The 14899-nt window shown below is 41.1% G+C and overlaps 1 protein-coding gene across 3 annotated transcripts in view; it reads left to right on the forward strand.

Moving 5' to 3' along the window:
* HSPBAP1 (HSPB1 associated protein 1) overlaps positions 1 to 11574 on the forward strand; it is a 33755-nt gene extending 22181 nt beyond the window's left edge. For all 3 annotated transcript variants that reach the window (XM_062578633.1, XM_062578634.1, XM_062578635.1), the window contains 4 exons: positions 271 to 442; positions 7481 to 7564; positions 10651 to 10761; positions 10972 to 11574. In XM_062578633.1, coding sequence (XP_062434617.1) covers positions 271 to 442; positions 7481 to 7564; positions 10651 to 10761; positions 10972 to 11529 — 925 coding nt within the window. In that variant the 3' untranslated portion in view covers positions 11530 to 11574. The remainder of the gene's footprint in view (positions 1 to 270; positions 443 to 7480; positions 7565 to 10650; positions 10762 to 10971) is intronic.
* The last annotated feature ends 3325 nt before the right edge of the window (positions 11575 to 14899 follow it).

The following is a 14899-nucleotide window of genomic DNA, read 5'->3' on the forward strand; positions in this document are numbered from 1 at the left end:
AACCAGATGGAAGAGTTTTTTTTTTTTTTTTTAACTTTATCTGCCTTTTGAAAATAATTAGTGAGAAGCTCTGAATTTTTCAGTTAAAAAAAGTGGAATATTTAAGACACTTTCAGTAAACAGCCTGTAAGTACTGCCTGCGTTCTTACTGCGTAGGAGATTCACACAGTGAGGCACATTTACGTTTTATTGAAAACCTTGCTATTGCCTTTAGGTCTTAGGTGTAACTGACATGCACTGAAACGTTTTTCATCTTCCCTCTATTTTCAGGAAAAGATGGCACCTCTTCCCACCTGGTGACACCAGTTGCCTTTATCCCACTAGGATTCCTTATGAGGAATCCAGCATATTCAGCAAAGTCAATGTTGCCACTCCTGATCTGATACGCTTTCCTGAGTTTAGGAACGCAACAGCTCATGTGGTTACACTCAGTCCAGGACAGGTACCATTCACATATACACTTTACATTACTTTAGAGCTTTTAGTAAATGATTTATATTGCTAAGGGTGAATAAGTCATAACAAATTGATTATATTTCTATCTCTCTACGTTTTGCAATCATGCTTGATCCATTTCTGTCGATACAGGAACTTTCTTTAATAACCTGGTTATTATTTTACTAGCCTTTTACACAAAAACTGCAAACATTGAGAATTAATTTAGTAGGCTCCCCAACTCCATAACAGTTCTTACGGTCACCTCTAATTCCATCTACTTTAAAGGACTGAAAACTTTCTTGAGCAGTGCTCTAACCTATCTACTCTAAAACCTGTATGTTGCATAAGATATATTTGATTAACGAGCATGTAGAGCCAGCAAAGGAACTCATTTATATTTTGAAAGTGAGAAATAACCTTCACCAGGGAACATTGGCCCAACTTGTTGCTTTAATAGCAGAATATTTATAGTGATGATACTTGCATTTAAAGTGCACACCATCCAGCGGATTCATGGTATCTTACAAGCATGTAAAGATATTATTAACCTGCTTTACTGAGACAGTCCAGTTAAAAGTACCTGACTCAAATCACACATGCAGTCAGCAGCAGAATGGGGGCAGGACTCAGAGCTGTTAATTATTGTTCTCCTACCGTTAATAGTGTCCTTCTCTTTTATTTAATCAAGATAGCCTGTATTTAGAGCTTAAATTACCCTTTTCCATCCATTCAGGTGTACATGTCCTTGTAAAGCACTCCCAACGTGGATTGCTCAGACTGTGTAAGACAACGGCATTGCTGCTTTTAGCACCTCTTTCACTATTCTCCTGCCAGATGTTGTAACCTCTTCTGAGTTGCCAGCTCAGTGACCTGTGAGTGTTCTCTAGCTCCTAGTTGACAAAACCAGCTGCCTTCAAGAGTTAAAGAATAGATTTTCTACTAATCCAGCTAATCTTGGGGAGATGGAGTGGGGAGCAGTCCTGCGAGCTGTCATTGGAACAGGGTAGTAATTTCTAACAGGAGGGTGACATCTATCAACTAGGAACTGTATGTTCTGCTTGCTCTGCTGCAAGTGGAAGGGAATCTGTGATCAACTCTTCATTGTTTGCAGTACATTAACTTCTAGTTGTATTCTTAAAGCAAAAAATGATTAATTTTGCCATCTGCACTTTGTAAGGTGACAGTGCTTAATAATAAATTAAACAAAGAACAAATTTTTACTATTGATAAAAAAGCCACATCCATTCAGCACTGCATTATCTATGATCCCCAACACTATTTCAATTTATAATTTGCATTGGAATAATCAGGCATGATAGTGAACCTTTAGTATGATCTTAATTTTAATTAGGCTTACAGCAATTACAAATTAATCTTGCTAGGAATAAAGGTCTTGAGACAGCTCAGTAATACAGGTTGTCTGTATTGCCATGAGGGAGATACTGTTTGGGTTTTGGGGGAGAAGGTAAGGTGGGCAGTGATGGAACTGCGAGGTATTGCCTTCAGCCATTTTATCACCACATTTTGGTCAGTGCTTTCCAGCTTCTCATCTAGAAACTTATGGGGCAGCTGGCTGGGGACTGCTGTTCTTTGATAGAGAGGAAAGGATTAACTAGGAGTCATTCCTCTGTTAACAAGAGAGAGGCTCCCTAAATAATGATTTTGATACAAGCTCAGTTTGGGGTTTCAGATAGAATTAACAAAACTACTACAGCTTTGTTCTGCAATAGCTTACAGCAGCTCCACTCCTTCCCAGAGAGCAGGCAGAATGTTTTGAATTAGATATTGTAATAATACCAGGTTTTAAAATAAAGACAAAAGTATTCTTAGGTATTCAGAAGAGGAACTGCATGTAGGGTGACTGCATCTTTGAATATCAAAAACTTAATGTGTCTGATGCCACCTTCTGGTCGCTGTATCTCATTGTTTGCTACAAACCATTTTCTACAACCCTTTAAGGCTTTAAAGCTGAATTCTTCTGTATAGCATTGTATCAGTGCATACTTTGATTGCATTCTTTGTGTCCTTTCACTGTATTCTTCAGAAGTAAATCTTTGTTATCAATTTAAATAGTTGGCTGACAACTCTAGGTTTTTATAAGGTTCATTCTGTATTTGATTTTTTTTTTCTGGCTGAATTTCCGAAGGTCTTGATGCAGCTCCTGGGTATATACTAATGATCTATTCTGGATACAAATTATGATAATGTTTAGACATCTAACTTATTTAAATAGGCAGCTGAATAGTTCTGGAATTTGCAGTAGTGCATGACTGCATTCACCAAGTTCAAGTCATTCCGCACTAATATAGGGACTCCTTGTAAACATCCCGGCCTGGTCACCTATATGATGGTTTCAGTGTTGAACAGTAAGTATGGAGCAGGGGGCTGACTGCTGGTGAATTTATATTCACTGAACTAATGGTGTTCACCCAAAGCATTAGTATTTTGTTTTGTGTGTTCACAGATGATGTCATATTTCTGGTAATACCTTAATTGTTTTCACAAATATAAAATACTGCTTAAAAGACTGCAAGCAGGACAAAACATGTCCATTTTAATACAGTCCACCCTTTCTTTACCTTTCCTCGTGTCTCTGGGACAGGTGCTAAAAGTTAGAGTAGGATCCATCACCCTCAACTTAAACCCTTTCCAGGACAGATGTACTGTCTGTCATCAGTGGGAAGAACCTGGCACCTCTACAGAGCAATTCATCACAGGCATTTTAGGCTGAATGTTTCTGCAGGACTCTGTATATCTTGTCTTTTTGCACAGGCTGTAAAAGGAGCCAGAGCCTATGCAGGTAGATGCTTAGCTCTTTGATTACAAAAAATAGGTGAGACGAATCCCACCTGAAAAGGCTATGAAAACATGAGATGCTATATAAACTCAAAATCATTGATCATTCTCTCTGCTGCCCCAGGCATTCTCACCTGCTTCTTGCTTCCTTCCTGCTCACTAATGTTCTTAGTCCATCTTTCTCTTAATCCATCTTCATGTCACTAGACAATAGTTTAAAAAAAACTGTAAAAAGTGCATCTCAGCTTGCCTAAAGGTAGACACATGAAGACTCCACCTATATGTCCTTTTAATAGAGGGCAGGCACCTTATAGCCTAGGCTCATGAGAAATGCGATTGGAGAATGAGAACTTCAGATTGGCCTCAAAGTAAGGAGCAGCACAAACAGACCCAGTCTCAAAAAAATCAAGAAAAATATAAGTGATATGAAGAAAAATGCAGTAAGTCAGGAAATGTAGCAACTCAAACTTTATAAAAGGCAATAAAATGTTCCAGCTCAAGATACATAAAATATTTTCTAAAGGGACTGCAATGCAAAACTGCTTTTGTTGAAGAGTTGGATTTGATTTTAGTTAAAGGAGAACTCAGAGTTGTCAGTGGCATTGTGTATAGTGTATGGTTGATAACTCTTTGGGGAGGAGGTGGGGAAGGAAGAGTATTTTCATGTATGAGACTACAGAGTTGGCCCTGAACCAGTCCATAGAGAAGGCTCTATTCACCACAGCAGAGAGCCTGACTGATCATCTAGTTACCAGAACTATCATCTCCGTCACAAGAGGTAGAGAAGCACAGGAGTGGAGCTTATACTGTTACTGGTTATTAAAACAACCAAACAAGCAAACATCCCCCCCCCCCCCAGCTTAGTCTGCAGTACACACAGAGCCTATGAGCATTTCCCCCAAAAGTAAAGCAAAGCAAAGGTGAAACCTGCTGGTTCCTGAATTTACTCTTCCTTCTGTTCTTGACTTTCTCGCAGTACCCCAACAACACAGGTAATCCCCTTTCTGTTCAGAGGGCTTCTCCTTGGGTTACTTCTGCCTCAGCTGGCCCTGGGCCCTGTATTTCAACAGGGGAGAATGGACCTTAAGCAAGGAAGGAACCCGGCCAACAAGCTCCTTTCTAGGAGCTGGAGACCCACCAGGCCAGGGCATCGGGACCCCAGGGAGGGCTGCTCACCTGCTGCTGCCGAACCTCAGCTCAGGGCTGAGGAGAGGAGAGCACTAACACCAGAGCTAGCTGTGCATTTTATTTTTTCATTGCCACAGTTACAAGCGATTTTCCCCACCACCTTTTTCCTCCCATCACACTCGCATTCTTTGGTCCTTCCTTTTCTTAGGCAGTTACTCAAGCATCTTTTTCTAATGAACAGGAATTTCTTGGGAAACATTTCTCTTCAGTGTATGTTCTCTTTTTTTGAAGCAGTTCCACCTTTGCTCTGCTTTTACAGAGTATCAAGTTAATCATTTCCATTGAGAATTTAAACCTGTTATGTTCTCTGTGCTGTACAAGTCTTCAGCATTGCTCCACTTATCCTCCCAACTATTCTCTTGTGTTTTCTCCTCTTACAGTCTAGCATTTCATTTTATTTTTTCTGTTTTTTCTGTCCTACTTGATTTCATCTGCTATATTTGCCAATCACTACTAGCCTAAATATTATCTGACTGGTCACTGTTTAGATCTTTCCAAACCATGCAACAGGGTTGGAATGGGAAAGCAGGCTAACAGAATTCTCTCTTAGCTTGGAGTCATTCTGTCCTGCTCTTGTGCCTTACTTTTCCCTTGTAAAATCAACTTGCTACATTTTTCTTTCATTTTGTTGTGATTTGTGTCCACCTTCTCCATTGAAATGTAGCTTAAATTGTAGTTAAATTTGTATCCTATTTTCATAGATATATGGAAGTCAGTTTTGTTGTATTGACAGTTGGGTTTGTTTGTTTTTTTGTTGGGTTTTTTTGTTGTTTTTTGCTTCTAGCAAAAATGAAGAATCCTACTCTATTTCTCTCTTTGCAGGATTATTTTCTGTGTTCAACTAAGTTCTGCTTTTCCCTTACCAGCTATATTTTTAATTACCTTTTCTCATTTCGTCATCTTCCTTAAAGTTTTAGCTCTTTTGCCTTTTGATAATTTCAATTTTCTCACTGCTATAAATTCTTATTTTAAGAAGCATAAGCTTCTTAAAGATGCTTGCTTTCCCCATTTTATTTTTGTGGTACCTGTTTTGCCTCTTGCAGTCACAGCTCTGTAGCTCCTCTATAAATCACATCAAACAGTGCCAGATATAGAAATACACAACTTCTGCAATTATTGCCATCAAACTGCTGGCAAGTAAAATTAGGTCAGTCTCTCCAAAAACCAAGCTCCTCCTCTCCAGTTTAAGGATGCTGGACAACTGGAGGGGATACATATTTTACTCCTGATTATGCTCCTTCTTCCAAAGCACTTTGGTCTCCACTTTGCACAAGCACTGGGTCAGGCCAGTAGGTTCCAGTCCTAATTTCCAGCTTGTTTTTCCAGACCACTTCTCTTCCTGAAGCATTTACATGCTTCCCTGGATTTATCTCCTGCTCTTGCTCCCCTGCTACATAGTATCTCTGCACCATACTGTCATTGTCTAGCACCTACATCCACATCACAGTAGGGACCCATATGATTCTGCAATCAGTGCTATGTGGGCAAACATTTGTTCACAGATAATTCTGCTGCAGCCAGTGCAACTATGCTATTGATTAAAGCAAGCATATGTTTGTGAGATAAAAATGATACCCTGAAACTTGTTCAGTGTAGAAGCCGTGTTTTGGCTTCAGTCTGTGTAGGGTTTCATGCCCCTTTAGAAGTGGGGAATAAGTAATGGCCCTCTGCAGACTGCTCTGCTGCACATATTCTGAGATTGGTGAAACCTGAGCTCCATATGTTACAATAGTGTGCATGTGTGTCTGCAAACCCGTGCGTTTTCTACTATTCTGCTTTCAATTCTGTCTTTTTGGTGTCTTTAACAGCCTGTCTTGATGATGTTCAGATTTTTAGCTAAATCCTGCCTTGTTTGACAGAGCATCTCAAAGTTGCAAAAACATCCTGCGATGACTAGATACCACATTAAGCAGTGTGATCCATTGCTAGTAATTTCAAACATGGCTAATTGCTTTTGATGTTTGCAACCACATCCAATTAAGGAAGGATTTGGTTTCTTTAATGGCAGGCCTGTATTGTGCCACTATTTAAACTGAAACCTATGAAAAGCATTTTGTCCTATGGTCCAAGATTAATTCCTGATCCGAGTGTCCTGTAAATGTTTGCTGGATTAAGGCCACAGTCACTATTTCCAGCACAGATATTTTCTGATTAGCCATGTTATCTAGCTAGCAGGACATCCTTATAAATAATGTGCATCTACCAAGGAGAGAGGAGGAGGGGGGGGAAAAATGATTCAGATATAGATCACTACTTTACTTTCCCCATTCTGAAGTATTTTTATCCATCTCCGACCATTTTCATTACCTGTCAAAAAACTGTCTTTATGCTTTTCTTGATAGCTCTGTGCTAATGTTCACTAATCTGTAAAGTTTGTACTCTATGATCAGAACAACATTAATGTCTTTGTACCATAAAAACCAAGGATTAGAATCAATCTTATGTCAGACCTATCCTGATACAGTTGCAAAGCCCTGATCTAAACAAGATCACAATTTCTGGGATATGTTCTCTTAAAAGCATGCCTCCTAAAATTGACAAGTTTTTTTATAGATAAGTATTTAGCAAAATTGCAGCTACACATTGTTAATCACATAGAGGGGCACTAGGATACTGGCTTTTGAAGTCAGCTGGCAGTCCTTCTAAAGAAGTTAGAAAGTCTGTTCAATTGGAGAGTCTGCAAAAGAATACTTGGCTTAGAGGAGACTTTCTGTAAAGCCCTACTCTACTGCTACACCAGCTGCAATTGCAGCATAAAGCAAGGCCTTGCCTATCTAGAACAGTTATGAGCTTACAGTCCTGCTCCACATGAGAAGATCTAGGATGAGTAGTAGATCTGGATCATGTCCACTTCTCTCATACTAGATATTAATATAACTGGAGGAGGAAGTGGACATTTTAGGCTTGAGAGAAGGCTCTTTAGAAGAAATAAAGGTCACCTCCCACACACAACTTTATCTTTGCCTCATTCTGCTTCTGCACCCCCGTTGCCCTGAGTGAATCATTATCTTTCTGCAGGGTGCTGCTGATACTCAGATGTGATATCTCTTGATTCCAGGTCCTGCTTGTTCCAAGGCACTGGTGGCACTACGTGGAATCCATTGACTCTATCACTGTCAGCATAAACTCTTGGATTGAACTGGTATTTGCCTTTTTGTGTCATAGTGATGTAGTACTTCCATGTCTTTGTATATTTAAGAGTAGGAAACCCACTGAGTTGCTCATAAATAATCCTGTCCCAAATCTGATGACCTCATGAGCCACTTTTGAGTTGTTGTAAGGGTGTTAAGCTTACATTTACATAGCATCTTTTATCCTCAGAGATCCCAGAAGACTTTGAATGCTGCCTCATTTATCAACCACCACTAAAACACAGCTATGCTTTGACACTGGCAAATTTGATTCAAGGTTTTGCAAGAGAAAATGAGAGAAAGTGTCTTAAATAAAAACACTGAAAGGAATATGAGTGGGCACAGAAGTGATGCCACCCAGAACTCAACCTGCATTTCCTGTTCGGCTGCATTGAACAAGGATCAAGGGTGATGCATGTTGTCCCTTGCCTGCCAGGTTCAACCCTACTGGGTAGGCTGTAATCAGAGGCTGGGGAGCACAGAAGCCTTGCCAATGCAGTTTTTCTTGAAAGACTTAAAGCTTCCAGATCTGAAGTTGCAATTTAGCAAAAGTCATTAAGTTTACCTCATTCAGATGAGCATATGCTAAAGTTTTCATGTCTGACATCTCATGCACTAATAGGAATTGTGTTGAATATCATTCAACAAAACAGTTCCACCTTAAACACATGCTTATATGCAATGCTAAGCCAGGATTTAAAGAGTCACATTAATGTGATAAGAAGGGAGTGGCACCAGCTGCTTGAATTCTCATTTCTGTGATAGTTTTGACTTTCCTGCTCATGTTACCTGGTGTGTATGGGAACATTCCAGGGATATCATCTCAATATCCCAGAAGGTTTTCTGATTCAGATTACTTTATCATTAATCCTAGCTTGATTAAAAAAAAGGCTCTTTGAAATGGCCTGTGAAAGATACCTCACTAAAACGCTATTGCAACTTCAGCTGCTGTTCAAACTATACAAGACATTTCTCATCCTCTCAAGCCAGGCAATTTTAGAGTAGAGGGATTTACTTGGGTGTCTCTCTTGGAGAGACTTTCCATGTGAGACTACACATTTAGAAATGACAGACTGTCAGTGCCCACACTGAGCTCTTACAGACCCCTTAGTAAGAATCAAACTATGTCCAATGCCAGGGAAAGCTCCAAGGATATTTGAGCAGCTATTGAAGCCTGCCTTAAACTGATGCTCACACCAACACGAACATGCACCCTAAGCTGCATCTCACAAATTGTCCCATGCTGGAGGAGCAGGTCAGAATTGTGCTAGGCTGGTAGCTCCCAAGTGTCTGGGTTATGTGTTGGCTATAGCATTTCTTCCTCTTCTTTTATGGGCTTTAAGGAGGGAGGAGGGAAGTGGAGGAGAGCAGAAATTAGAACTAAAATTCTGTGGCTTTTCCAGTCAGGTCATTGAGATCCTGTTTGGCCCTAGTGGGATCAGATAATTGTATGTAGATAGCATTGAGAGCAGGAGAGTGTCTGTTGGTCTTGCTAATGAGTTACCACAAACAGGGAAAAAGACCATGGTGAATAAATCAATTCCATTGTAGCATTCAAGATGAGTGGACATACGTAATCAGTGCAACCCAGATGAAAGGCCCTGACAGATCCCTGCAGATCATGGTGGCACTATGGTTAGATGTTGGGTTATACAGTCTACACAAAATACTGACACAGGTGCTGAAAGACAATATCGGGATTGCTTCCATTACCAAATCAAGCAGTTCTCACAGCTGTTACCAACTGCTTTCATATTGCCAGATGTGAATGACAACATTGATAGTTCTAGTAAAACTATTAATTATTTTGGCAAGACTTTAGAATAGAAGTTGTTTTCAGCTGGATGTGAGCTACACAAAGTACTCCTTGCTTCCTAACGTATTCACACAATCAGTGCAACCCTGTTATTCAGCAGGCCAGAATGAATGTCAGGAGTGCAACATCTTAAAAATAATAATTTCCCAGTGTAGATAATGCATTTCTAGTGTCTGGGGGGGCTGTTATGTAAGGGCATTAATGAGCAGAGCATCCAGAGCCACAAAAGGCTAAAAGCAGTTTCCCCCTGCTTCTATCCCAGAGATCCAAGGTGAGTTACTGCCTTCAACATACACACTAGCAAGATGCATGGTTTGCTTGACACCTTCCCCAAAGCCACAATTAGGCAATTCAGGACTGTGTGTTGACATGGTTGTCTTTCTTTCAAAACATGTGTATTCCAGACACCTAAACAAGACCAAATTTACGTATCCACTCCTAGGCACCTGTCATTGAGATAACTAAATCATATGTCTCGTTTAGAGTCTCATTTCCTCCTCTCCACATATCCTTCCCTTTCACATACAAAGAACCCAGTTAAATGCAAAAGAGAAGGCTAAAAAAAGATCAAAGAAGGTTTGATTTTGCTGTCCTAAACTGCCTAGTACGCAGGTACCTAACAGGATGATACAAGAAGTGAATACCTGAACCAAAGAGCCAGTTACTGACTTAATTTTTGGTTCTGCAAGAGAGCTTTCATTAGAGGAAACATTTGTTTTTCCCTCTGCTGATGTTTAAGACTGCAGCCATTTATCAACTTCTTAGTGTCACACTTAAGACTCACTTCTGTGCCTCTGTAGCCCCCAGATATCTGCTGACTTGCTGTTAACATCCTTTGTATTTTAAGTACTTAAATTAGGCATGATATATATATACAGATATATACAGATATATATTTGCTAAGTACTTTCATGGCCTTCTAGTTCTAAGGAGCCATATAAATGCATATATTAATTAAATGCTAATGTTGCATACTAATTTGAAGCACTAGATTCAATTAAGAGAACACTAATAAGGAAAAATATTACATACACACTGGAATCTGTTTTTTTGCAAATCCTTATTTGGATGAGTAGTTGCACCAAAACCTGTGCTATTACTTACGTGAGGGTTGTATTCATGAGTAAGGAGCTACAAAAGCCTGTAGCCTTTCACTGACTTTGCATTAATACAGCTTTCAAAAGTAAAGCCATCCATTTAGCACTTCCCAAGATCTTCCAGCTTTCTGCTGAGACCTAAGCGCTACTCTTTCTCCAAATACTTTCTGTTCCTCTGAGGCAGGATGAAGACCATAAAGCTCGTGTAGAAGAAGCAATAACTCGAACACTGGTGTGTGCCATAAAATCAGCAGAAAATCCCAGTGATGCAGATCTTTGGCTAAATCCCACCGAGGTAAGCCCTTTCTTGCTCTCATTAGCAGTGGTAGCATGGAATTATTGTCATTTTGCTTAACTCTCTGGAAATCTTTCTACCTCTTGGAAGAAAAAGAATTTTAAATTCCTTCCCTTCATGTAGCAAGAAGTAATTCAGGGAAGATGATCATACGATACTAATTTGAGACATACCTCCTCTTAACTGAGTGTATTCTGGGTCTTTTCTTAGGTTGAGGCAACATCCCATGACATCAATCTTCAGTACTTGAATAGAGCAGTGTCTGCATATTTCAAGCATCAAAACACAAGCGTGTCAGAGCAGGCACATCCCAGCAGCATCAGTGCCGAGCAAATGACAGGTGCCTCACGCAAGAGGAGGAAAAGGCAAGTTGGCACTGAACAAGAGGGCTGCAAATTACTAACCCATGAAGCTGACTTTTCAACAGTTCAGGCAGAAAAGTTGCAGAAAATACCTTTTGGGCCTCATCTTATTCAAGTTTTACCGCAGTCTCAAGAAACAAGCTCAGAGGGCGCAAGAGCAGTTGAAAGTGACTCTAGAGATCGTATCTGTGGGAATGAAGGAGGACATTTTGGAAAATTACACTGTGCCAGGAAGCAATTGGTAATGAGTAACGACTTTGAAATGCCTGCAAATCAAATGGATTCAGACAGCAGTCCAAATGCCTCAAAAACAACCCTTTCTACCAATGATTTGCTGGACTGTTTGGTTAATCCACATGTCATCAGTTTAGTGGCTCAGCTGCTGTTGGAGAGAACAAGAATTTAATGCTGGAATGCTGTATCATTTCTGAAATAAAGAAATCAAATGGTAGTCTCATGCTAGATTTTTAAGCTCAGTAACAATTGAAAGATTCAGTTCTTTGTTTCAAATACCTTTTAACTAGACAGACACAGTGGGAAATGCAGACCTATTCCAGACCTACAGCACATCCTGGTTAAACAGCAGAATGAAGCTAAGTTGAAATAAGACTAACTTGTTAATGAGGGATGGGAGAAGAAAGGAGTCAGAGTTCCTCAATATTATAAACAAAAACAGAGTGTATCCAACTATAACATAATTCTACTTTATTTTGTGGATGAGATCTTTAAAATAGGCTACAACTTGGAGCAGCAGTGAATCATCCACCATCCTGTGGACATTTTTATATGAGAAGAAGGCACATACATGAGCTAGGCAGAGGAGAGGCTTGAGCTGGAAGCCAAAGAGCGTTCTCAGGTCCCCAGGGTGTGAACACCCAAACAGGGAGCTGGAGCAGAGGGAGGCAGTCCTGCTGCTCTGGGACAGCCAGGCAGAGAAGAGCAGGCTGTACACTGCAGCGGGTAGCAGCAGGGGCTGCTATTCTTCCTGGATTAAGCTTGTGGCACATAAGTTGCCTGAAGGGTTTTTATTTTTGCCTTCATTTAAACTGAGAGCACCAATTCATAGCTTTGGTCTAAGGCTGTTTCCAACCCCCCCCCCCCAATCCCCTAGCATGATGCAAGCATTAGTTCTTGGTATCCTACTAGCAGCAGTAACTGTGAGGAATGAGTGTGGCCCAGCTGCATTGTAAGGAAACACTGCAGCATCTAATGCTTTACAGCTGCGGCCAGAGTTGGAAAGCAGACTTGGAGCTGAATGTATTTAATCCATGTCTACACTCAGAGCAGTAGACTTCATTCATCCCTACAGGCAGAAGGATTGCAGTTTGCATCAGAATAGCTATGCCCAAAGGGAAGATTCATCCCAGCAAAAAGATGAGTATGCTGGGCCTCAGGGTGGGCAACTTAAATCCTGAGCCAGAAAAAGCATACAAGAGACACTGAACCTTGCACTTCCTCACATCCCGCTGCTGCCAAAGTGGGTTAGTGCCACACATGAGCTGAAAAAAAACACTTTGGTGTCCTCGGACACTGCACTTTGGGGCTGGGCCTGCACTCGTCAGTGATGAGACACACTCATCTGCAGGGACTTCTGCATTAACAAAGCAGGGTGGCATCACAGACCAGCCCGGCTTGAGTCAGGAGGGAGTGCTGAGACATGGCTACGGGGCAGAGAAAGATGAGCAGTGGCAAGGGGGTGGGAGGAGACAGACTGTCTCATTGTAGACTGCAGTTCTCGGCCACAGTAGAAACAGCAAGTTCAAACAAACTCAGCCAAGGGGTACTGCTCCCACTGATGCATCTACTTCCTCCCTTCCACAAAGGGTTTCAGAAATACTTGAACCCACGAGACAGAAGGCCACTGGGAAGTAAGTGACTGTTAGGACTGAAGCCAAATACGCACAGCTCACTACCTCTAAGGTAGGAAACTGAGCAGTTGTTCCATGACTTTCTAGGCTCCGTCCTACTCTTTACTAGAGCAACCAAAGTTCCCCCACCCCCCCCCCCCTTACTTGCAAGGTAATTGTGGTTGCTGTACAAAATCATCCTTCCTTTAAAGTGCAACAGTCCTTGAATTTGCTTTTGAAGGCTGAGTGGTCCTTTGATTAAAGGGCTACAGAACTTGGTAGAGGTAAGAACATGGGTTAACTCAAAAGCTATACAGGAAGGCTGGGGAGAAGCTGGAAAGATACAGAATACTTCTAGGAATTTACGCTATCCCCTACAAAATGTGAAAACACGTTAAAACACTGAGTTCTGTGCATCTCCCTTCAACCTAACATTTTGCTCCCCCTCCTGCCTTCCCGGTTTCTATCGTTATCCTATACTTGCATTCGTAACTCTGCACTCACTTTCTAGCTGGTAATTCTTTTACTCTTTGTCTATTCCCTACTATATACATCAAGATGGTGCCATTTTTAAAAGATCACTTTCAGCTATTTATAGTTAAGAAAACCATAATGGCAACGGTGCTTTCCCCGTGCTTTTGTGTAGCTTGCAGATTGGCAGGTCCCTGATGGAAGATGCCAAATGCTGTAAGTATGCAAATCGTTAACAGCAGCAAACAGGTGAGAGATCTGTTCCGATTTGAAAAACGCAAATATACTTGAAGCAGGATCAAGTTTCAAAGGTTTGAAGGTTCACATTTAACAAGCAGGGAAACCTCATCCTGAGGATTCCTTTGGGGAGCGGTCACTCCAGTTGCTGCATACGGATGGGAACTGCAGGAGTTGGCTCTCACTCCTCTGGCTGGCTTGGGAGGAACGAGTAAATATAAAGTTGTACAGAGTTTGCTGGGGACCTTTGCATTGAAAAAAGCAACTCTAAATTAGTAGTGAGGGGGCCATACCAGCTCTGTTCGACTCAGATGTGTACAGTTTCAAGTTTCATCAAATGTCCTTCTCTAGCTACTTAATTAGGCTCAGACCCTGATGAACCAGGAAATTATTGTCAGTAACAAACCTGCAGGGAAAACATGATTCTTAGCTACATCTAAGAAGCCACAGTTTTTGTGCTTTACTCTCCTGTTAATATGCCAAGCAGTCTCAATTGGGTTGCACCACTGCAACAATACCAGAATTTTATTAAACAGTCCTGTTGATGTAGTATATTTTCATGTTTGTGTGTCCTGCTGTGCCAACAGGATTAAAAAAAAACAGCTAAAGAACGTTTTATTCACATCTGCTGACTTAGTGATTCACCAGACTCCTGGGGGGCAGATCTGTAGAATAAGGCAGGAATAAGGCAGCACCACTTTAATACACTGGCACATCGGAGAAGAACAGTGCTTTAATGACAGTCCACTTTTGTCTTATCGCTGTATTTCTTTTTTCTGAGGCTGACCATAGGGGCTGGGCCCAGCCAGAGAGTGCTGCTGCTGGGAACATTTGCACTGCAGAAGAAAGACTGCAAATGTAAAGATCTTAAAAGCTTTTATACCTAGAATAGGTGAGGGAGGAAAAGCACAGGCAGTAAAAGGAGGTAGACATAGGCAACACTGCCTTCCATCTTGCAAAACAAATTTCCGTAGCTTTTTTCCCCTACCAAAGTGGAGATCACTTTAACATAAGCCCACTATCCCTCCAAGATAGCTACACTGAACATTTTCTCCCTCTGCATTTACAACGACTACCCTTGAAAAGACTTGCTGAATATTTTTAAGCCCTTAGGAGGGCTTGCTGCCGGTGGGCAGAAGCTCCGTTATCTACGCAGGAGGACCTGCCTCTGAGAGACTCGGCGCAGCAGAAGCTATTATCCCCAGGCTGAATTGTGTGTAT

Source organism: Rhea pennata, chromosome 6, assembly GCF_028389875.1.
Source record: "Rhea pennata isolate bPtePen1 chromosome 6, bPtePen1.pri, whole genome shotgun sequence".
Classification (NCBI taxonomy): domain Eukaryota; kingdom Metazoa; phylum Chordata; class Aves; order Rheiformes; family Rheidae; genus Rhea; species Rhea pennata.